This window comes from Penicillium solitum (genome assembly GCF_028829755.1).
Source record: "Penicillium solitum strain IBT 25940 chromosome Unknown utg000009l_segment0_segment0, whole genome shotgun sequence".
NCBI lineage: Eukaryota > Fungi > Ascomycota > Eurotiomycetes > Eurotiales > Aspergillaceae > Penicillium > Penicillium solitum.
Genome location: NW_027072128.1, coordinates 304,758 through 325,097, shown reverse-complemented (window position 1 = coordinate 325,097; position 20,340 = coordinate 304,758). Strand labels below are relative to the sequence as shown.

At 48.9% G+C, this 20,340-nt stretch overlaps 9 protein-coding genes across 9 annotated transcripts; 4 read left to right on the top strand and 5 right to left on the bottom strand.

Annotated features, from left to right (window-relative positions):
- Window positions 1–1,038: 1,038 nt before the first annotated feature.
- Window positions 1,039–3,199, top strand: N7455_011247 (F-box/WD repeat-containing protein; the record flags this gene model as incomplete). The annotated part of the gene is made up of 4 exons (XM_040958853.2): window positions 1,039–1,488; window positions 1,545–2,185; window positions 2,236–2,947; window positions 3,002–3,199. The coding sequence occupies 4 exons, from the start codon at window positions 1,039–1,041 to the stop codon at window positions 3,197–3,199; spliced, it is 2,001 nt and encodes a 666-aa protein (XP_040810674.2).
- Window positions 3,200–4,031: 832 nt separating this feature from the next.
- N7455_011246 (putative C6 transcription factor) lies at window positions 4,032–5,802 on the top strand (the record flags this gene model as incomplete). Its single annotated transcript, XM_040958923.2, has 3 exons — window positions 4,032–4,091; window positions 4,216–4,959; window positions 5,038–5,802. 3 exons carry the CDS (start codon window positions 4,032–4,034, stop codon window positions 5,800–5,802), a joined length of 1,569 nt encoding a protein of 522 aa, XP_040810689.2.
- Window positions 5,803–6,143: 341 nt separating this feature from the next.
- Window positions 6,144–7,299, bottom strand: N7455_011245 (uncharacterized protein; the record flags this gene model as incomplete). The annotated part of the gene is made up of 5 exons (XM_065606619.1): window positions 6,144–6,533; window positions 6,620–6,733; window positions 6,784–6,853; window positions 6,909–7,119; window positions 7,182–7,299. The coding sequence occupies 5 exons, from the start codon at window positions 7,297–7,299 to the stop codon at window positions 6,144–6,146; spliced, it is 903 nt and encodes a 300-aa protein (XP_065459785.1).
- A 1,372-nt stretch (window positions 7,300–8,671) lies between these two features.
- Window positions 8,672–9,824, top strand: N7455_011244 (putative mitochondrial phosphate transporter Pic2; the record flags this gene model as incomplete). Its single annotated transcript, XM_040958867.2, has 5 exons — window positions 8,672–8,762; window positions 8,815–8,820; window positions 8,881–9,531; window positions 9,595–9,718; window positions 9,773–9,824. The coding sequence occupies 5 exons, from the start codon at window positions 8,672–8,674 to the stop codon at window positions 9,822–9,824; spliced, it is 924 nt and encodes a 307-aa protein (XP_040810673.1).
- A 433-nt stretch (window positions 9,825–10,257) lies between these two features.
- On the top strand, window positions 10,258–11,120 carry N7455_011243 (uncharacterized protein; the record flags this gene model as incomplete). The annotated part of the gene is made up of 2 exons (XM_040958939.2): window positions 10,258–10,617; window positions 10,776–11,120. 2 exons carry the CDS (start codon window positions 10,258–10,260, stop codon window positions 11,118–11,120), a joined length of 705 nt encoding a protein of 234 aa, XP_040810713.2.
- Window positions 11,121–12,132: 1,012 nt separating this feature from the next.
- N7455_011242 (YagE family protein) lies at window positions 12,133–13,758 on the bottom strand (the record flags this gene model as incomplete). Its single annotated transcript, XM_040958932.2, has 2 exons — window positions 12,133–12,209; window positions 12,264–13,758. 2 exons carry the CDS (start codon window positions 13,756–13,758, stop codon window positions 12,133–12,135), a joined length of 1,572 nt encoding a protein of 523 aa, XP_040810656.1.
- A 654-nt stretch (window positions 13,759–14,412) lies between these two features.
- Window positions 14,413–15,467, bottom strand: N7455_011241 (uncharacterized protein; the record flags this gene model as incomplete). The annotated part of the gene is made up of 2 exons (XM_040958877.2): window positions 14,413–14,917; window positions 14,971–15,467. 2 exons carry the CDS (start codon window positions 15,465–15,467, stop codon window positions 14,413–14,415), a joined length of 1,002 nt encoding a protein of 333 aa, XP_040810729.2.
- A 794-nt stretch (window positions 15,468–16,261) lies between these two features.
- Window positions 16,262–17,112, bottom strand: N7455_011240 (CTD kinase subunit gamma; the record flags this gene model as incomplete). The annotated part of the gene is made up of 2 exons (XM_065606618.1): window positions 16,262–16,843; window positions 16,897–17,112. The coding sequence occupies 2 exons, from the start codon at window positions 17,110–17,112 to the stop codon at window positions 16,262–16,264; spliced, it is 798 nt and encodes a 265-aa protein (XP_065459784.1).
- A 181-nt stretch (window positions 17,113–17,293) lies between these two features.
- On the bottom strand, window positions 17,294–20,197 carry N7455_011239 (chloride channel protein; the record flags this gene model as incomplete). The annotated part of the gene is made up of 7 exons (XM_040958845.2): window positions 17,294–18,772; window positions 18,823–18,914; window positions 18,964–19,078; window positions 19,129–19,281; window positions 19,332–19,435; window positions 19,494–20,023; window positions 20,079–20,197. The coding sequence occupies 7 exons, from the start codon at window positions 20,195–20,197 to the stop codon at window positions 17,294–17,296; spliced, it is 2,592 nt and encodes an 863-aa protein (XP_040810669.2).
- Between the last annotated feature and the right edge of the window lie 143 nt (window positions 20,198–20,340).

The window sequence follows — 20,340 nt, the reverse complement described above, 5'->3', positions numbered from 1 at the left end:
GCTTTTCAACTAGATTTTGGAGGGCTTTATACCCATAGCAAGATACGGTTTGGAGATGGGTAGCTGTAGCTGAGATAAATTGAGAAAGGGAGGATATGTTTGAATAGATTTCCTTGTATAACTGTTGGGTGTTATATTGGTCATAATTGCATGGTATTTCACTATCTCACGATCACATCGACGTAGCGTCACTGTGCCCTATTTTAAGCCTGACAGGTCCCCCCGATGTCTGACTTCCCCAGGGCGTAGTTTTATCTTTTTCAGAATGTCGGTGATGACAAGTTTCGTCAGTTTCGTCAGTCTGAATCATCCCGTTGTTCACAAGTTCCATGGTCCAACTCCGATAGCCGCATGTCAATCCAAAGCCTTGGATCTATACATTTGTCGTGAGTATCATGAGGATCGTGAGCATCGTGAATACCAGGTTGCCTTTTACAGTTCACGATATTCAGCTTTAGAGACCAATGACTTGGTCTCGGACCAAACCACCTTTAGGTTTACGTCCTCGACGCCTCCCCGTTGCCTCCTTTGCCATGAACCCCCAAAAGGAAATACTAGGCAAATCAGAAGGCAAAAAAAAGATGCTGAGAAAAAGAGATGATCTGTGCCGGATGCATAAGATCCATATAATTCTCATCTGATTAGTCCCGGGGAGACCATGCTTTGTCAGGAATCACGACACCTCCGCTTCAAATGTCCCTTTTCCTCATCGCCTTTTTTTCATTGGAAGTTGATTTCGGACTCTGATTGAATGAAAAGAATCAGAAAAAAAAAACTAATATATTCGAAAAAAAAAAGAAAAAAACGGGCGGTCTCGATACCTTCGGAGGATTATTGGTCTCACCTCCCTCCTTCCCTCGGCCGTTCGCCAGCCTCTCCTCATACCCCCGAACTTCAATACTCCCGACTCCCGACTCGCTCATAACTATATGCTAGCCGTGAACTATTAGAGGTTCAGTGCGTCACATCAATAAATACAACCCGGACAAGTGGGAGGATCATACTCGACTGTGGCGGTCTCCCCCCTGTTCCGTCGCCATGGACCCCCATCGGGCATCATTCAGCGACGTGGGAGATGGGTCGAATGCGCACACATCAGACCAGTTAGACAGTCATAACCAACCCTCGCACGACCCAGTCACCACTTTTGCCAGCACCCCATCCAGATCACTCAGCAATAAGACAACCGTCACTCCTTTACCCGCCAACCTACTTCCTTCAGCGCCCGCATCGCCCCCGACACCCGCACCCAGCCCTACCCCCCATCAACGACCACCAACTTGGCACTCGGCCGACGATGAAGAAACCAGCTTCTTGTTAAACCTTCGCATTCACTTCAGTACTCTATCCAACGCCCGAAAACAGAAACTCCTGGAGGGTCTTCTGGACGTATGCGACAGCCAGCAGCTGAGCTTTGTGTCGAGTTACGTCGGTCCTCGATTGAGGAAAGACCCATTTCAGGTTTTCCCTAATGAGCTATGCTTAAGAGTGAGCCGTTTGGTCGAGTCTCTGTCTACTTCTGTACTAATATTGAGTCTGCTTAGGTTCTCTCCTTCATCGACGACCCCAAGACACTCGCCCGAGCTTCACAAGTATCACGGCGTTGGCGAGAACTACTAAATGATGACATCACTTGGAAAAACCTTTGTGAGAAACATGCATATTCGGTGCGGCGGGTGCTGGAAGATGAAGGGGACCTCGTTGACCCTTTCACCGCCCATCCCGTGGACTCGGCTTCTGGCGCACGCTCCTTCGGCGGGTTGCAGCGGCGCTTGACTGCGTCAAATGGCCACACCACCGAGAGCGCACCAGACCTTCCCCGCACGCTTTCTGGGGAATGGTTGCCTCCGACAAGCTTCTCCCGAAGACGTCGGGCCCGGCCCGTTTCGTACCGTTCACAGTTCAAGCAAAAATACATGGTTGAGTCAGCGTGGACCAAAGGTGGTCGCTGCACCCAGCGCCATATTACCCCTGACCAGGGTGTGGTGACAAGTCTTCATCTCACTCCGAAATACATTGTCGTTGCGCTGGATAATGCGAAGATCCACGTCTACGATACTAACGGCGACAACCAAAAGACGCTTCAAGGCCATGTGATGGGAGTATGGGCGATGGTCCCATGGGATGACATTTTGGTCAGCGGAGGCTGCGATCGCGAAGTTCGAGTATGGAACATGGCTACTGGGTAGGACAGAACCCCCACGACTTGCACGAACGAAAACTAACGTATGATAGGGCTGGGATCCATCTCCTTCGAGGCCACACATCAACCGTCCGTTGTCTGAAGATGTCGGATCGGAATACAGCCATCTCAGGATCCAGAGACACCACCCTTCGGATATGGGATCTGGCTACAGGGACATGTCGCAACGTTCTCGTCGGACACCAAGCCAGCGTGCGGTGTCTAGCGATTCATGGTGATCTAGTCGTGTCGGGCAGTTATGATACGACTGCGCGGATATGGAGCATATCCCAAGGACGCTGTCTTCGCACCCTTTCCGGACATTTCAGTCAGATCTACGCTATTGCCTTTGATGGCCGGCGGATCGCGACGGGAAGTTTGGATACTAGCGTTCGGATCTGGGATCCGCATTCTGGGCAGTGCCATGCAATTTTACAAGGTCATACATCTTTGGTTGGTCAGCTACAGATGCGGGACGATACCCTAGTCACAGGTGGCTCCGATGGCTCTGTCCGTGTTTGGTCATTAACCAAGATGGCACCGATCCACCGTCTTGCGGCGCACGATAACAGTGTCACCAGTCTCCAGTTTGATAAGACCCGCATTGTTAGTGGTGGCAGCGATGGCCGTGTCAAGGTTTGGAACCTACAGACAGGGCAGCTGTTGCGGGAGCTTTCTACTCCGGCCGAGGCGGTTTGGAGGGTTGCTTTTGAGGATGAAAAAGCAGTAATTATGGCGAGCCGGTCTAACCGCACAGTTATGGAGGTACGTGCCATGTTTCCGTTTGGTGGAAAATATGTTTTCTAATATATATCGCAGGTCTGGTCTTTCTCTCCACCCCCAGAAGACTACGATGATACAGCCATTGGGAGTGCTTCAAGCACTCCAGGCATAAGCTCTGTTGATGACCGCGAGCTGGCTGTTCCAACTCGACGTCGAACCCTCTGCTCCGTCCCTCCACCACAGATCCCATTAGGCACTGATAGTGATGCACTTATGCCAGACGCGCCCTCCTAATCTCTTAGCATCTACTGGTCTGAACTGATCCAAACGTGTTTTGATATCCTGCCATCTAACGATTACGCATATCCATTTATTTTGTCATATTTATCTCCCCATCCTTTTGAGCGCGGTTTGTTTTTGTCAACAGTGGGTGCTTTGCCTTCAGAATGAGCTGCCGGCGTTCCTCCCTAGGTGTTTCTAGAGCACCAAGCGGTTGCATATTTGGTGTTGCAAATCTGTTTGGTTACTGTGTCTTGGTTCTCTATGCAGACTTGGTGAAGTTGGAGTTGTGAGATCCTTTTTTTTTACCTTGTTTTTATTTCATATCGACCATTTCGGAGTGTTTTGTGGTTGAGTACATGATACCTTTTTTTGGGAACACTTGGGATGTGATTTATATACCATCTAGTTTGATGAAATCTATATCATTTACATTCCCAATTGCCCAACTTGTCGGTTTTGACCTCCTGAGGTCGGACCTCGGGACTACTGTATAATGACTAAGCGGGCTACTCGGTCTGGAGAATGTCCCGAACGGAACTTGACGTCTCTTAGTTTGTAGGTAAACCTTCACGCAAAAGACTTTAACGCGAACATTGGTCGCTGAAAATACACGAGATCTTTGCTTTAGAAAATACATTCGCACATCCTTTAAGATGTGCATGTGCTTCGTTTGGACTAGGCAGTCAAGTTGATCCAGTTACGACCGATGACACACGGCCTTCCTTGACCTTTGTGGAACCCAGATCGAGTCCGACCTCTCTGTAACTCGCAACCCCCTTTGCGGTTTCCGTCGAAGTACCCGCAAGACTTAGAGGTTCCTCAGACGACTGCCTGCGGGTGAACAATGGTCTATGGGGGAAAACCAAGTACCGGATGTTACCTGTGTCGCAAGCGGAAGATAAAGGTATGTCCCGAGCTTCAATCTTGGCTTTTCGATTTACCCCGCCAATGAACCTGTATTGTGTCTATAATATGTAGTCTTATTTGCATTCGTTAAAAGGCCAAATGCTAAATATCCTCCCTTCAAGTGCGATGAAGCACACCCAGAGTGCCGGAACTGCATTATCTATGGCCGACCATGTCCAGGATACCGGCCGGATGCTGTCTTCCGCAACGAGACCAGGAAAGTCGAGCGGCTGATGAAGAGCAGTACCAGCGTAAATACCCACAGCAATGCCGACAGCCCAGACAGCTCCTCGACCTCGGACTCATCTCTATCAGCCGTCTCGCACCGCCGACGCGCAGGCTCACATGCGAAACACCATGACAAGGCTGCTCTGACGCTATACTCGCTCGCTGACTCCAGCTGGGAACAACGAGCACTGTGCTACTTCTTCGACCAATATACCATAAAAGCAGATTCCGATGATGGCGGACATCTCGAATATGTGCCCCCGCTGTACGCGCGCGAGCTCGGTCGCCAGAGCAGCGAATCGCCGTCTTCCTGTTTGCGCTGGGCGGTCGAGGCTACGGCGCTGATGACTCTCGCCAATTCTAAGAATGCGCCACCTCTCATGAACAAGGCGCGGCAGGGCTATGGGCGGGCCTTGCGAGGTTTGCAGGAGGCGTTGGCGTCGCCGACAAATGCGGTTAAAGATGAGACGTTTGCTTCGGTCGTTTTGCTTTCGTTGTATGAGGATATCTCAGGTGAGCGGAACGGGCTGTTCAGCTCGCATACGGCTGGTTTTGAGTTCTTGACGAAACTTCGTGGAAACACGTTGGTTGATCATCCGCATGGTCGAGATATGCTTACTTTTGCTTATGCCCACACGGTAGGTTTGTCGTAAGGCTCTGACATCGGGACCTGGCATATATGACTGGATATCGATCCGGGACTGACCATTGTATAGTATGTTGAAATCCTCGCACTCGGAGACAGGCCTCGCTTCGACATCGATTGGATTCTCGGCATGCTAGACATCAACAAACCAACCGAGCGCCTATTGCTCACCGCATCAAAGCTCTGTCAATTATTCCTATGCATGAGCACCTCACCAAAACCCCCAGACCAGGCTACCGTCGAATCATGGATCACAGCCGGCTGCGAGTACGACATCGAACTCTCCCAGTGGACAGAGACCATTCCAGACCGCTGGCTCCCACTAGAAGTCTACTCAGCACAGGGCGAGACCCTCCTAACCTACAACCGTATCACCAACGCTGTGGTCTGGAATTACTACCGCGCAGTGCGCGTGATGGTGCAGCAACTTCTCCTCAGCCTAAATGCCACACTTACCTTCATCAAAGCGACCAACAAGCAATTCTCCAGTTCCCAGCATATCAGCAGTTCTGAACCAGAGTCCGAGACCGCTCTCGATGAGCCAGCTCTGAAAGCCACCATCCGCGAAATGACCACAGACGTCTGTCGCAGCCTCCCCTTCGCGCTGGCTGACGTCGATTCCCTCGGCCGCCCTAATAAATCAGATGGCCCGTGGCAAATGCGCGCGGCGCAGGGTTACGGATTGCTCTGGCCCCTCTGGTATATTCTCTCCTCCGGTATGCCAACTTTGGCGCAGGCAGATCTGATCCGTACTGTGCTGTCGCGTGTTGGGTCTACGCTGGGCATTAAATTGGCGCTGGTGCTTGCCAGTGAGGCGGAGCAGAGAGCAGGATGATACGCAAAGCGAAATTTTTGGTCGAAACTTACCACGGGTTGCGTGCAATTTTCAAACTCGATGTATGGGCTTTGAAGGCGTCCATTGCGCGGGATCTGAGGGCTACGCTGTGAGAGGTGTGCCAATTTCACTTGGCGTCGATGTGTTACTCAATGGGCCACTGGCAGGACTTATGGTAAAAGAAACTAGGCGCCAGTTTCAGACATTTAAGACTATGGTAGACAAAGGCATAATAGTGTCAGATTAACACCCAGACCATCTACAATACGGCTAGGTAGACTTCAGGTCAGTCAGTGGATATCTCAAAATCAATAAAAAATCATTAGAGCCGCCGAGTGCGTTCACTCCACAGCAAACACGTTCTCCTCTTCGGGCTTCTGGTCATCTGATTCCGACAGGAATCCCTTCTCAAGCATTGCTTCCTTCATACGGGCGTGATCCTCCGTGACTCGCGCGATGATGTCTGCGAGGTCACGGTAGGTATCAAGTGCGTAAGCTTTGTCCTCCGTCCCGTATACCTTTGGGTCTTCGAGGGGCGATTTGTACCAGGTCGGGTTGAACGGGAGCCCTCCGTTCTTGAGCTTTAGGGGTGCGTCCTTCGCGGCACCCTCGCCGGGGTTGACGGGACCAACCTGGAACTTGCGACGCTTGGGAGGGTTCTCTTCGTCTGCATCATTCGAACCAGCGGGGGTCACGTTCAAGATGGGGTTTCTGCGCATGAGTGAAATTCCCTTGACACATTAAATCGTCAGAGAATACAAGTTCAAGTGAGCCGCAGCCGCAGGCCGCTTCAGACTAGTCAACTTTGTGGACTTACGATTAGCATTTGAATGCATTGTGGGATAGTGTGCGGAAAGCATTGGGCTTGACGGCTGTCGTTCAGCCACGGCCGTGACAACCCACGACGGCACATGCAGAAAACGATCAGGGCCTGTCTGTACGTTAGCTTTTATCGCAATTCGAGTATAGAGGACGACGTACGGAAAGAGCATTTGTGGCCTGCTCCCACAAAGACGCAATTGGCACATGCCCACGCCCACTGGGCTTACTCCTTTGTGAAAACGATACGACAATGGTCGAATGTAATGTTTTTGCCTTCGACGCACGAGGTACATTCTTGATTTGCCGGGGCTTCAACGCCACACAACTGTCCCTGTGCTGAACGTCGAGCCGCCGGGAACTTCACTGGCCTGCGTGTGCCGTTTTTCCAGTCCAGCTCGGTACGCTCAGGATGCAAATCACGGAATTTATTGTCAAGCGAGGTTAGGAAATTGCGCATCAGTGGCAATCCGTTAATGTCTAGGCCCAGGAAGGAAGCTTTGTATCAATCCTATTAGCGAATTCATGTGCTTGTAGTGAAGAATGAATACAATACTCACTATCTTCGACCTGGTCTCTGATTGCAGCTGTGAGCTCGGCGGCCGTGCGAAGCCTCACGGATGTACCAGGAGAAGGTAGCTCTGTCAGTTCACTGTTTGGGGCGCGAGTTGGGCACATGGTGGTCATCTAACGAAAGTGAGATGTGTAAATGTGTGAATTTTGTTTGTGGGAAATCTAATGTAGTTGTTTGGGTAAACAACTGGGACGCGGAGTGCCTTAAGTCATCACTTCATAGTAGCAAACACTTGAAGGGTCGAAACTTCGTCAAAAGGGGAAACTATCAAAAGCGTCGAATACTTCTCAGTTCTCCAGGACTATGAGAGAAACTAGAGGATCCCCATCCAATACCATCTCCAGGATTTATATGTATATGTTTCATATATAGTGCTTTAAATCATAACTGACGACAGATGAGAGAGAAAGGAAGGAATCTGTATTCTCTCCAACTGAGGCTAAATAGCCTATAAAAGCTCAACAAACAAGACATCTATCCCGACAATATGTAGATCTATTGATTCAGATACAGTTACCAAATATACTGCATTCTTCAGCCATAAAGGGCTTTATATCAATATCAATATTTGATGTGAATGCATTTTCTTTCACTTCTCTTTCACTTCTTCTCTCACTTTTTCTTACCTCTTTCTTACAAGTAAACTAAACATTGCAAAAAGACTAGTTACCTCTCTCTGGGTATGACATGTGTTTTGAAAGAAAAAGAGCGTAGTTTTCGATTCGTGTGTCTATTTCCTTGAGAGCTAGCTTCATCTCACTCTTCCCTTGACCTGACATTCTCCTTGTCCAATTGTGCATACTGAGCCAGCCAGGACGTACAGCTTCATGTTGGTCGCGTCCGATCTGTCCAATGAATGTCTTGAATACCTGGTAACCAAGGTCATGCTTGAGCTTATAATGTCTTCGCAAGGTCCCTAGCTTGAGATATCAGTATCCCAGGTGCTGTATGCCTCAGGCCAGAATTAACCGTTCGCAGGTGTAAGCTTTGATAACGTGTCCACTGTTTCATAATTTCATAATTTCATTAAGAAGCTTGATTGCATTAAAGCTCTCTAATTACCTAGATAGGTACCTATGTAGGTAATTATGCAGGATGTCCGGCTAAGTCGGCTTCTGTAGTATGGATACTTAGTTAGGTAGTACCGGGCTGGGTATCATTGACGTCATATAAAATCACAGTGAACATTTTGGATATTAGTTGATTTGCAAGAATACAAAATATCTAGAGAATGAATAGTAAAAAGTAAAGAATCTAAATCAATAAGAGTGTAGGGAGTACCTAGGTAGATAGCCTGTTGAACCGTTCAAAGGTTCGGGAAGTGCGGAGAGATAAGCCCAGTCCGGCCACTGACGACATCGGTCTCCCGGCTCTTCCAAGGTACAATCTTGCTTAATCTTGCTCTGTACTTTGCTTTTTATTGATCTTACAACTCTCCCCTCTTCTAAATATTTACTATTTACAGATACATACACCATGGCTACACAGGAACGCAGGCTTCCCCTTGGGAAGATCGAGCCTAACTCACTCAAGTACTTCCTCAGCTGTGGCTTCGGTGGAATCATCGGTATGTCCAAGCTTCCCCATATCACAAGGCACGCACTAACAATATTATTCAGCTTGTGGTAAGTAAAATTTTTCCATAATACAACTAACACCCTCAATTGACACCCAATTCCACACAGGACCAACCCATACAGCCGTAACACCCCTCGATCTCGTGAAATGCCGTCGCCAGGTTGACCCAAAGATCTACACCTCCAACGTACAAGCATGGCGGACAATTTTCTCCAAAGAAGGCCTGCGCGGCGTCTTCTTCGGCTGGTCCCCCACCTTCCTAGGCTACTCCTTCCAGGGTGCCGGAAAGTACGGTCTGTACGAGTACTTCAAGCACTTGTACGGAAACCAGCTGTTCCCAGAGTCCAATCGCACCCTGGTCTTCCTCGGTGCTAGTGCCTCTGCGGAGTTCTTTGCTGATATGGCCCTGTGTCCCATGGAGGCTATCAAGGTCCGCATGCAGACCACCCTGCCGCCATACGCTTCCACTATGCGCGAGGGCTGGGGCAAAATCGTCGCCAAGGAGGGCTTTGGTGGTTTGTATAAAGGATTGTACCCTCTGTGGGCCAGACAGATCCCTTATACCATGACCAAGTTTGCCACCTTTGAGGAGACGGTCAAGATCATCTACCGCACCATGGGCAAACCCAAGGAGGAGTATGGCCAATTGACACAGACTGGTGTTAGCTTCTTGGGTGGTTACATCGCTGGAATCTTCTGTGCTATTGTTAGCCACCCAGCAGATGTCATGGTCAGCAAATTAAATGCTGATCGTAAAGGTGAGCTTTTTCCTTCTTTCAGCTGCAGTTCTTGATGCATGCATGCTAACCGCCCGTTTGTAGCCGGTGAAGGTGCCATGACAGCTGTGTCCCGGATCTACGGGAACATTGGCTTCTCTGGCCTATGGAATGGTCTGCCTGTTCGTATTGTCATGCTGGGAACTTTGACCGGTTTCCAATGGCTCATGTAAGTGTTTGTTCCGTCCTGATTTGCGTGTACAGCGACGCTAACGTTCTTCAGTTATGACTCTTTCAAAGTGTTCCTTGGTCTTCCCACCACTGGAGGTCATTAGACAGTCGTTATTATTGGGGGGTTCTCGTTTTTTAGACAATTGTATATAGCTAGGAGTTGAATGGATAAATATTTGTTAAACAATATTGTGTAGACCGCCTTTGATATCGGGGCAGAATAATGTTGGAGGTCATCGCATTGTTGCCGACAACGTTTGGTACTTCTCAATAGGGTCACCATTTCAGTCAATCGACTCACCCTCGTTACCAACGACTAATCCACGACTAATCGAAGCTATATATACTATATCCAACCGCCTGCTATCCGATCCTTTACTCTTCTTCTCTCTCTCTATATTTCACATCACCCCCTTCGCATCGTGCTTTGTGTCAGCTCCAACCAAGGATCCCAACGAAATACCGCTGTGTCCAACAATCCAGTCCGGTCATCGTCAATTAACACACAAATACCAACCTCCTCCCTCTTCACCAAAAATGGAAGCCTCCCGCCAACCCTCCTCCATCCCACCAGCCAATCCCCCCAGTGTGGAGATCGCCTACAAACGCAAGTGCATAGCACTAAAGAAGCGCCTCGCAGAAGTCGAAGCCGAAAATGAAATCATGCGCACCCGCAACCGCCGAGGCTCCCAATACATCCAGAAAATGCGTCTGGAAACCTGCATGCTCCTCGAGCGTCTAACAAAAGTCACCGGCATGGCCGACGAGGCAAAGACCGGCGCCGCAAACCCGGAACTACGTGCCCGCGCCGCAGCAATGATGAATCCCGCTCAGGGTGGTGCTGGTGTACTTCTAGAAGATGATACTGAGGGTAGTTCCGATGAGCAGCCACGCACAGTACGTATTCATACAAATCACCTTCACCCTCTTCTCCATCTTCTCCAGAAACATTGTTCAACTTTTACTATACATACACCCTTCTCTGTGAATTGGTCCGATTGATTGATCGTCCGCAAGATCCAAAGCTAACGTGTTTTGTTTTTTATATTGTATAGCCCGAGGAACGTCCGCTACGCGTTAAGCGTTCCCGCAAGTCCAACGCCACTGGCGTCGAAGGGCAGGATGATGATCTCCCTGCTCAAGATGGACGCCCTGAATCTGCGGATCCGGCTGGTGCGGCCCTGCCCCGTCTCGCGCCCGCTCCTACACAGGAGTCTCTTACTCATTCCTTCCGTGTGCAGACGGGTAGTGGTGGCTCTGCGGATCAGACTCCTGCTGCTGCGGAGGCTGGTCCCGAGGCTGGTGCCGAGGCTGGGCCCGAGGCCGGGCCCGAGTCCGGGACTACGCCGATGGATGTCGATAAGGAGGAGGTTAAGGAGGCTAAGGTTGAGCAGTCTTAGTGGATGGGTTGTGTTTTATTGAGTTTCTTTTCCTTTGCTTTTTGGGCTTTGCACAGTCGTGACGGAGACTGATGTTCTGTTCTGTTTGTTTTCTTTTATTTGAGGGGTTTTTTATGCATCGGGTTCGGATGCGGTGCTGGTCTATTTTCTAGGTTTTTATTTGTTTTTTTACTTTGGTGGGCCTTGATTCTACGGTCTCCTGGCGTTCTGTGTCTGATAGGAATTTCGTCTGAGAAATCTCACGCTGAAAGCATGGTTGAAGCAACTGGCTCCCGGTAGTTTTTTTTGACAACGCTCATCTAGACTCTGTTATAGTTGTTATTAGTTAATGCTGTGGGTAGAGACAGAGCAAGAGAAGAGAGAGAATGCTAATGACAATGGAATGGGTGCATTTCTGTATGTTCAGGGGGATCTATAGGCTTTGGGGTACAGCTCAGCGTCGCTATTTGATATTTGGGATGCCTCAATAGCGCTAGTGCTATCTGCGGTTGATAAAATGTACGGACTGCGAATACTTGGCTCTATTTGAAAGAAAGACCTTGCAGAGTAATTCGGCAAAGTAAGGCCAATGGCATTTTTGAATTAATCGACACCATCTGTACAGATTTCCAACGCCGTTTTCCCACAAAAGAAACCCATGCCAACTCCAATACCAGCGAAAAAAAGACAGCACATTATTGGAAACACGAATGGGATATGATTATCTGGGTATGGATGTCTTCTGTCATGTACAGTTGAAGACACAACGAGTCTGGAAAGATGATACAGATAGCAGGGGGTAGTGGTAGCATAGGAAGATTAGACACGGTGGGTGAATCCGAATCCTATGTCGGGCGAATTCCGTTGGGTGTTTGCCTCTGGGATGCTGCGTTGTGCGATTGTCCATGTAGAATCGCAAATGGATTGTATACCAAGGCACATAAGCAATATGCTGGTAATACATAGCATTAAAGACTAGTATTCGCAGCACAATTGATTGATCGAGACGAGCGTAGATAGTTAATGAGTCGCTCTACTCTACTCCAGCGTAGAGATCGACGACAATGTTGATTCCAGCCACGAGAATCTCTGCGGCGATCAAGACAATGACTGATATTTGTTAGATGGGTCGTTGTTAGAAATCATAATTGCAGGGAGGCTTACCAATCCATTCGAGATACTCGCCATGGCGATGGGTCAATTGATCCTTTAGAACTGCAAGAAGATCTGCAATAACATCCAACCGTTCCGTCAGAAGACTGACACGCTGATCCATCTCCAGGTAGCTTCGGACTGCCTGGTAGACAGGTTCCAACTGCGGCTCTGCCCAGAAGAGTTCCGGGCTATCGAGGACAGATCCTTGCAAGTGAATATTGATGCGGAGAATGAAGAGCTCTCCAATCTGCATGTTGATTTGCCGACGGGTGAGATTGACGCTACCAGTTTGCGCAATCTGGGCAGGTAGCGGTGCGGTGTCGGTGATTGTTTCTGACACAAGATCTTCGAAAAGCGAAGTCTTGACCGATTGGGCCAGAGCATGAGATATCGCTAGCTTGACCATGTTGTTGCGCGGGTCGCGAAGAGAGATGAAGTCGTTGTAGATCCTAGCCTGGTACTCGCGCGCATAGTAGAAATTGAAGTTCTCAATCTGCGTGTCATCAGGGCTCAATATGGAGGTCGCAAATTTGGAGATATCGGACAAGAATCTTGATTCTTGCGCAGGCGTCATTCCCCATATTACGACCGTTCCGTAATCGAAGAGGAATATCTCAGGTGTGTGGATTGTGGTGTCAATATCCGGAGTGTCTTTGACGACTACTTGTTCGTTATCATTTGAGTGACTGCGCTCGTCATGCAGATCAATCAAGTCCTCCCTTCTGGTCTTCTTATTGTCTTCAACCTCCACCGCACTATCCGAGTATCTTCTTTCACTGGGTCGTCTCTCATGGTGTCCATTGCCATTTTGATCCTGAAATAATCGTGCGTTCTGCTTTTCTTCGTACTGGTAATCAAACGGAGAGTAGACGCATTCATCATACAACTTGGGGTTGGCTCCGCGAGTCTTGCTCCGCGACTTAAGGAACTTGATAACGCCCTCGAGTCGATACGAATTGGCCGTGCAGTAAGCTGTCACTCGAGGTATGCGATCGCGGTCAGCTTTGCCCAATCGTGCAGCATGGCTTCGTGCAGCGGGGTCCTTGATGCGAGTGATTTGTGAGTAGACATCCCGAGGGAAATCTCCATCAGACCCCTCTTCCTCTTCCGTTACAGGGTCCGGCAGCAGTTTTAGTTTTTGCGCCTTTTTCGTGGTTCGCTGCGGTCCAATCTTAGATGCTGCATGTGGTGGATTCGATATGGGGTTGAAGGGAGCCCCATGGCTATTGCGACGACGAAGCTTGCTGTTCAGTGCTGAGAGCATGGGCTGGCTGCCCGGACGGGGCTGGCCTCCTTGGGCGTTGACATTCTGCACAGGAGGTGAGCCTGTTTGCAAGGGTCGGAATGTAGGATCGGAAGTAGAGGCTGTGCTGCCGTAGGTGCTGATTTGTGTGAGCGGATTGAAGGATACCGACCGCGGCGTCCGGTTTGCACGTGGTGACGTATTCGAGGCCGAGTTCTGATGCTGCGGCAGCAGAGGAGAATTCTCTGCGTCAGGCGCCATGGCAAGAGGAATGAAAGGTGTAGAGTTAGACAACAAGCGCCATTGGCGAATGGGATTGGAGGTAGAAAAAAAAAGCAAAGAGTGAAGGGGAAAAAAAGTCAAGGACTCTGGCAAGCTTCCAAGCTTTCGATGTTCGCCTTAATAATCTGAGAATCGGTCCGGGTCCGGTCCTTGGCGCTTTTGTAGCATTTCACTTTTTGACTCTTCACTTTTTTTATATTTCAAAAGATATCAGAGATTTCTATGTTTATATCTTCTTTTTGAATGAATTTATTGCCAGACATTATTGGGCATAATTGACTGAATCCTATATACATAACTCCCCCAAAGTTGAATTGCAGACCAGGTTCTACTCCCGCCAAACACCATGCAACCCGAGTAACACTTGGACAAAAATCCTTCTTTCAATAATGACTGATCACAAAATGGCTGCAGTGGACGCGGGGTTGGTTGCATATCCAGTCGACACCGACTTTCGACTTGCGCCAATGGGGCATCGAAACCCCCCGAGAGGAACATCAGACGATGCAAGTGCCCAGGTGGGCATGTCCCTCGTTGACAACTGGCAGGTCGTAAATGTAACTTCCAGCTATATTTGAAGATATGTGACACTGAACAAAAATCGCTTTTAATGGCCGTACAAAGTGTTCCATTTCACCGGCGAATGAATCCAGAAGGACCGCCTGCCTTCTGTCGGAGCCCATTGTTTTGAGCTGCGGTACGGGTCTTCTGGAGCATGCTACCCTTGAGGTTCCGTCCGGCCTTGGAAATCTTAGGGGCCAGCGCGGGCTTTGAGGACTTCTTGGAGGACGGCGCATCGAGAACCCGGATAGAGACATCCCCCATGTTGATATCCTTGGGAAACTTGTCCTGCTTATCCAAGAATCGCAGCTTATTTGACTTCTTCGGGATGGCGAATTGATCTTCAGCTGGGGGTGTGGGAGGGCGAATGGCGAACTCGGCGTTCAAAATGTCATCAGGAAGCAAAGCAGGAAGAGCGGCTCGTCGTGCATCTTGGGTAGTTGTGCCTTGGAGAGTAGCCGTGCTTTCGGAAAGCATATCATCAGTTGGAGCCTCCTTGGGCTTAACAATCGATTTGGCTTGCAACTTGCGACGCTCATCGAGTTTCCGTCGCTTCTCTCTCTTCAGTTGCTCTTCTCTACAAAAATCATTAGTCAAAATTCTTCGCTAAACGTAAGAAATCACACGTACAATTGCTTAGCTGCTTCTTGCTTCTTAGCCTGCTCCTTCATTTTCAATAACTGGGCAGAGTTATCAATGGTCTCCGGCGCATCATCGTCGCTATCATCTTCGTCGTCGTCCTGGGTTGGTGTTTTCGAGATTTCTTCTGGTTGTGTTTCGACTGGTTCGGGTTCTTCGCTACCGAATCGGATCTTCTTTCCTGCAGGTGCTTTATCGCCAATTACGGTGGATTTCTCTGCTGGGGTAGGTTTCATAGCATCTTGATCGGTTCCAGTAGCCTTCGGGTCGCTTCTTCTTCTCCGCTTGGTCTGCTGGTCTTCGGTCTTACTGGCACCTGCTGAGTGTGCCTTGCGCTTGCCACTCGCAATTTCGGGCGCAACATCTCCTCGTCGGGTAGCTGTCACCATCTTGGAATTGGTGGCAGAGGTGCCTGCGGGTTGGGACTCTTGTTCTTCGGACTGTCGCGTAAATAGACCCTTGGCGGCAGTGACCAAGTGAGCAAACATAGAGTGGAAGGGAAATTGAGAAATAAAGCAATAAACCCGAATGGGGGAAACGATTCCTCGTGTTGGTCAAGAGGTGAAGCAAAAATAAAAAATCTCTCGGCGATCAGGATTTCCCGAGAGCGGAGACGATAAGCAACTCTCCGCTATCACTTCACTTCATCTACATCTATTTCACCTTCACTCGGTGAGTAAGTAGTGTCTATCTTCTTTTAAATTAATTAATTAAGTTCTCTTTGTCTGGTATTGAAAATGAAATTTATGGTTTGGACTCTCTGTTGCCGAATATCTGCGCAGACAACGAATTTGTCCTACTAGGTCAAAAATATATATAAGCCGTGTCATACAAGCATTGAAGCCAAATCCCAAGTATATTATAGTATAAGACTCAAATTCCCTGGCATTTTCCGCTCAAATTGAATTGATAGATCCACTGGTTCTTAGCTGCGAGGCCAAATAATATATATGTAATGAAGTATAACCTCTATATACTGATTGTACGGCAAGCCTGTTGGGATAAAACCCATGAAGAAATAATCCTTCAGACCCTTCGAAGGGAATAAGGCGAGTTAAAATAAATATGGCAAGTTTGGAAGTTGAAAGTTGAGAAAGTTGAATATTCAGTCATACGGCATGACCCTTGAATATTGTGCAACCAGATGCAAGTGATACCACGCTGTGTATAACTCCACTAAAAGACCAGAACGCTGCAGAGTCCCGAGTTGAACGCCTAGACCGTAAATAAAATCCCGGAAATCATAATGTAAAGCATAGCAAGCAATATGCCCACCGAATCATTACTCCTTGGTACCGTATCGGGTTTTATAGAACTCCTCGTGTTTGCGGACACATTCGGCGCGTTCCAGGGCTTCCTCACGAGATCTGATAAAGTCATCCTCCCCAGTGGGGCTGAGTTCTTCCCACATCTGATTATATTCGTCGAGATCATTGCCAGTCATGGCCCACATGCTCTCGCGCTGACGCTTGTTGCGCTCACGGTCCTCCTCAATGCGCTGCTCGATCTGCTTCTTGTCAAGGCGCAGTTGGGGTTTCTCAGACTTGGACCTGCTGCCTCCCTCGGTGCCTTCATCCTGTTCAAGATCCAGGTGGGAGGGGTGGGAATCGCGGTCTTTTAGGGCGGCGTCGATGTCGGTCACTGTTTCGGCGCTGAGAACTTCCTTCGCCTGGAGACCGTTCAAGACGTGGCGGACGTGCTTGACATTGGCTGCACCGGTGCCATCGGGAGGAACAACCGAGTCGACTACGCGCAGGATGTCTCGCTGCATCATGCGTACGTATGGGAGGTAGTTTTCCTTGATGGCCATTTCGCAGAGGTGTTCAATAAAGTACATGATGTTCGCGCGATTATTCATGTTGTTCTACCATAAACAATGTTAGAGTAAATCAACACAAGGGAAATTGGAGCTCTTACCCGTTCAAGCTGCTCTAGGATGCATGAGTGAAGATCCTCATCGAGGTCACGGTACTTCAGTGCATAATGGGCAGCCTTCTGCGACGATGTGACGGCAGCGCTGAGGTGCTGCAGCTGCGTAGTGAAGCGCATGCGCACCTCAAAAGGATCGATCATCATTTTATCTTCTGACTTTTTGGCTTTCTCGACGGTAGGAAGATCGGTAGCTGTAAACATGAGGGCGGTCAGGTTTAAAAATCGACAAAAAGATGTGGGGTTGGAGGCGGTGGGGCAAAGCCACAATTTTATTTCAATAACCTACAACCTATGTAAGAACTTCTCTGGCATTTACTGAGAGTGAATTTTCGTGAAGATAGTAACATAATGAATATACAGAGCAAGATGGTAGCAAACATAATCAAAGAGAATCCCGCCTCAACGAACTACCAAGACTGGACGTATCATTCCCATCAAGCAGACCAACCTCTTCAGCCTCATTACGATTTCCAAAATCCTGGAATTCATCGTCTCGAAGGGCTTCTTCTCGCCGAAATTCCACGCCATTAAGCACTGACCAGACATCTTTCTTGGTCAGTAGTCCTTGTAGAATGCCCTTATTGGCAAATAGCACATAGCGCAAGCCAAGGCGTTGGAACATGCGTAAAACAATCAAGAAAGTGATGTTACTGTTCAAGGTCATTGGTGTCTGGTCCATCCAAGGTCGTAGATCAAGGGTATCGATAGGGTCCGCAAAAGGTTGATGCGAAAAGAAAACCTGGGTCTCATCGGAGAGGTTGCGGGTTGTAGGAGAGGTTGAGTATTTCAGAGCAAAAGAAAGCTCATTGCGAGTGATGTAGCCTAGCAGGATGGGACTCGAGGTTTCTGAGACTATGGGAAACCCGCGATATGTAGTGTTAGCTAGGAGGCTGCGGATCGAGGCAATAGTATGGCCGGTGGCAGTAATGATGCTGATATCGTCCACGGTTGTCATGACCCGGTGGGCAGATACGTCTGGCGGAGTAGTGTCATCGCGATGGTCGAGGAAAGGATACTCGTTTAGTCGAATCCATGACTCGTAGATACCTCGCTTTCCAAAGATGTCACCACACCACTTGGACAACATGACGGCAATCATGATCGGGATCACATACGTCAACGCGCCAGTCAATTCAAACATGATAACGACAATCGACAAAGTCATTCGAGTAGCACCACCAAGAGCAGCAGCAGCCCCAATAATTGCATATAAGCCAGGTGTGACACATGGGATGTCTGGCTCGCATCTGACAAATAGGAATGCTTGCGGATAAGATTCTTGCCACAAGCGGACTATAATGCCTAGAGCACGGCCGTAGAGAGCACCGATAGCGACCGAAGGAAGGATAATACCCGCAGGAATCTCGAGCCCAAATGTCAAGGAAGCTAAGAAAAAGGCAAGTAAAGCAGCTAAGACCAGGTAGATTGCCACGCCGATTGAGGCAGATCCCGTTGCGCAAAGGCCAAATCGATCATATGTCACACTGTTGCACTCGGCGAACAGCGACTGAACAAGCTCCGAGTTTTGAGCTCGCATGAAGTGATTCGGATAGTTGACCAAAGCTGTAATGAGAGCCACGACGACCACTTCGATGATCGGTCGAGAGGAAGTTCGAGCTCGCCTCCACTTGGTGATTCTCGTATTTAGGCGGATGAGGAATGCACCATAGAGACCACCAATGATGCCGAGAATAATGAATGGGATAATTTCGAAGCGGTGCCAGCCTCGAGTGTAGGTGACTTGATACAGCACAATTTTACCTGTTCGGAATGGATTCAAGGCTTGCAAAGTAACAGCTGCGACCATGGCACAGACAAAGCTTTGCCACATTGTCTTGTCGGGGAAATAATATGACAGTTGCTTGGAAAAATCAGTAAAGTAGATAGAACGAAATCGACAATAGGTCATACCTCCAAACTAAACAGAACACCCCCGATGGGTGCCCCGAATGCGACTGAGATACCTGCCGCGGCGGCCGCAGAAAGGACCTCTCGTTTACGCGCTGTGAAATAAGTAAACGCGCGGAGAGAGATAGAGGATTAATAACATACCTTCATTACCTCTCAGGCTTTCGAAAGGTTTCATTAAAATATTCGCGCAGCAGCATGCAACATGCACAAGTGGGCCTTCTTTACCTAGCCATAGACCGGATGCAACAGAAAGACACTGATCGTTGTTAGCAAATATCCCTTCTGACAAGAAGAAGCTTGACTCACTAGGCCCAGTGATTTAATGGCAAGCGTCCATGGCCCCATGAAATGTCGGATAACAGTTCCACCGAGGATCGTTTTGATCTCGGGGATTCCACTGTGTCGAGCATAAACGGCATAATTTCGCACCAGGAAGCAAGCACATGCAGCAAAGAAAACCTAGATATTGTCAATAGAGCCCTAAAGGTAAGAGACAGAGATATCATTACCGAAAATACAACGTAGAAGATGTACCCAATCGTATATGTTCCTCCACTGGAGTTTGCTCCTAATGCATTCCCCCAAGGTGTCCAGTCCAGACACTTGGAGTGATCTATACCAAATCCAAATTCAGCAGGGATACCCGTGGAGACTTGACAACATCGGCTTACCATCGAGACCCCAGCAACAAAAGCTTTTGTTTAGATAGAATTTGCCACCTCCACTTCCATTTTTGCAATATCCGGACTTCAGATCACCCAGCCAATCCGTTGCAATGTCGATAGAAGCTGCGATTATTCCTACAGCAATGCCCGTCGCAATCAACACCAGCCAGACATTGCTTGCGTCGAGGAGTCTACGAGCATGGCCCAATAGGCCCTGCCCACTCGAATAAAGAAGCCGTTTCCTTTGCCGTTCTTTGGTATACTCGTAGATCCAATCGATAGCGGTGAAGTCGTCGTAACCCACACGTCGTCCGGGGCCTTCCACATACCAGTCTAACGGCGCACCATCTTTTGATGCTTCAGCACCGCTATTGAATCCGATTGGCGCATAAGGATCGAGGGGCGACGCATCGCCGTTCTGACCACCTTGCGGAGCCGGAGAGCCAAAGCTAGTATCCAATCCGCCGGCGGGAGGGGAGAGGAGGTTAGACAAACTGAACCGTGATCGCTGTTTTTGTTTTCGCTTGAAGGAGATACTAGATGAATGACCTGGTTAGAACCACAACGAAAGGTGGAGTCTCCAAGGCATACGGCTCATCTAACCCCTCGGCTTCCCGATTCACTTCTTGAGGCTGAAGGACATCCTGATCAGCTCTTGGTTGCGTCCCGGATTGGCCCTCGCCACCCGAGCCCTGACCGCTCATTGGCATCGTGCAACATAAATGAATCACGATATCGCGATATTAGCATCTCCTCGTAAAAACGGCCTTGTTTCAAGGACAGCTTTGTCGGACGCGCAAGTGTGGCGCAAGCTCCGCGATCAAAAGCGGTGTGATCCAAGTCTAGGCGGGGC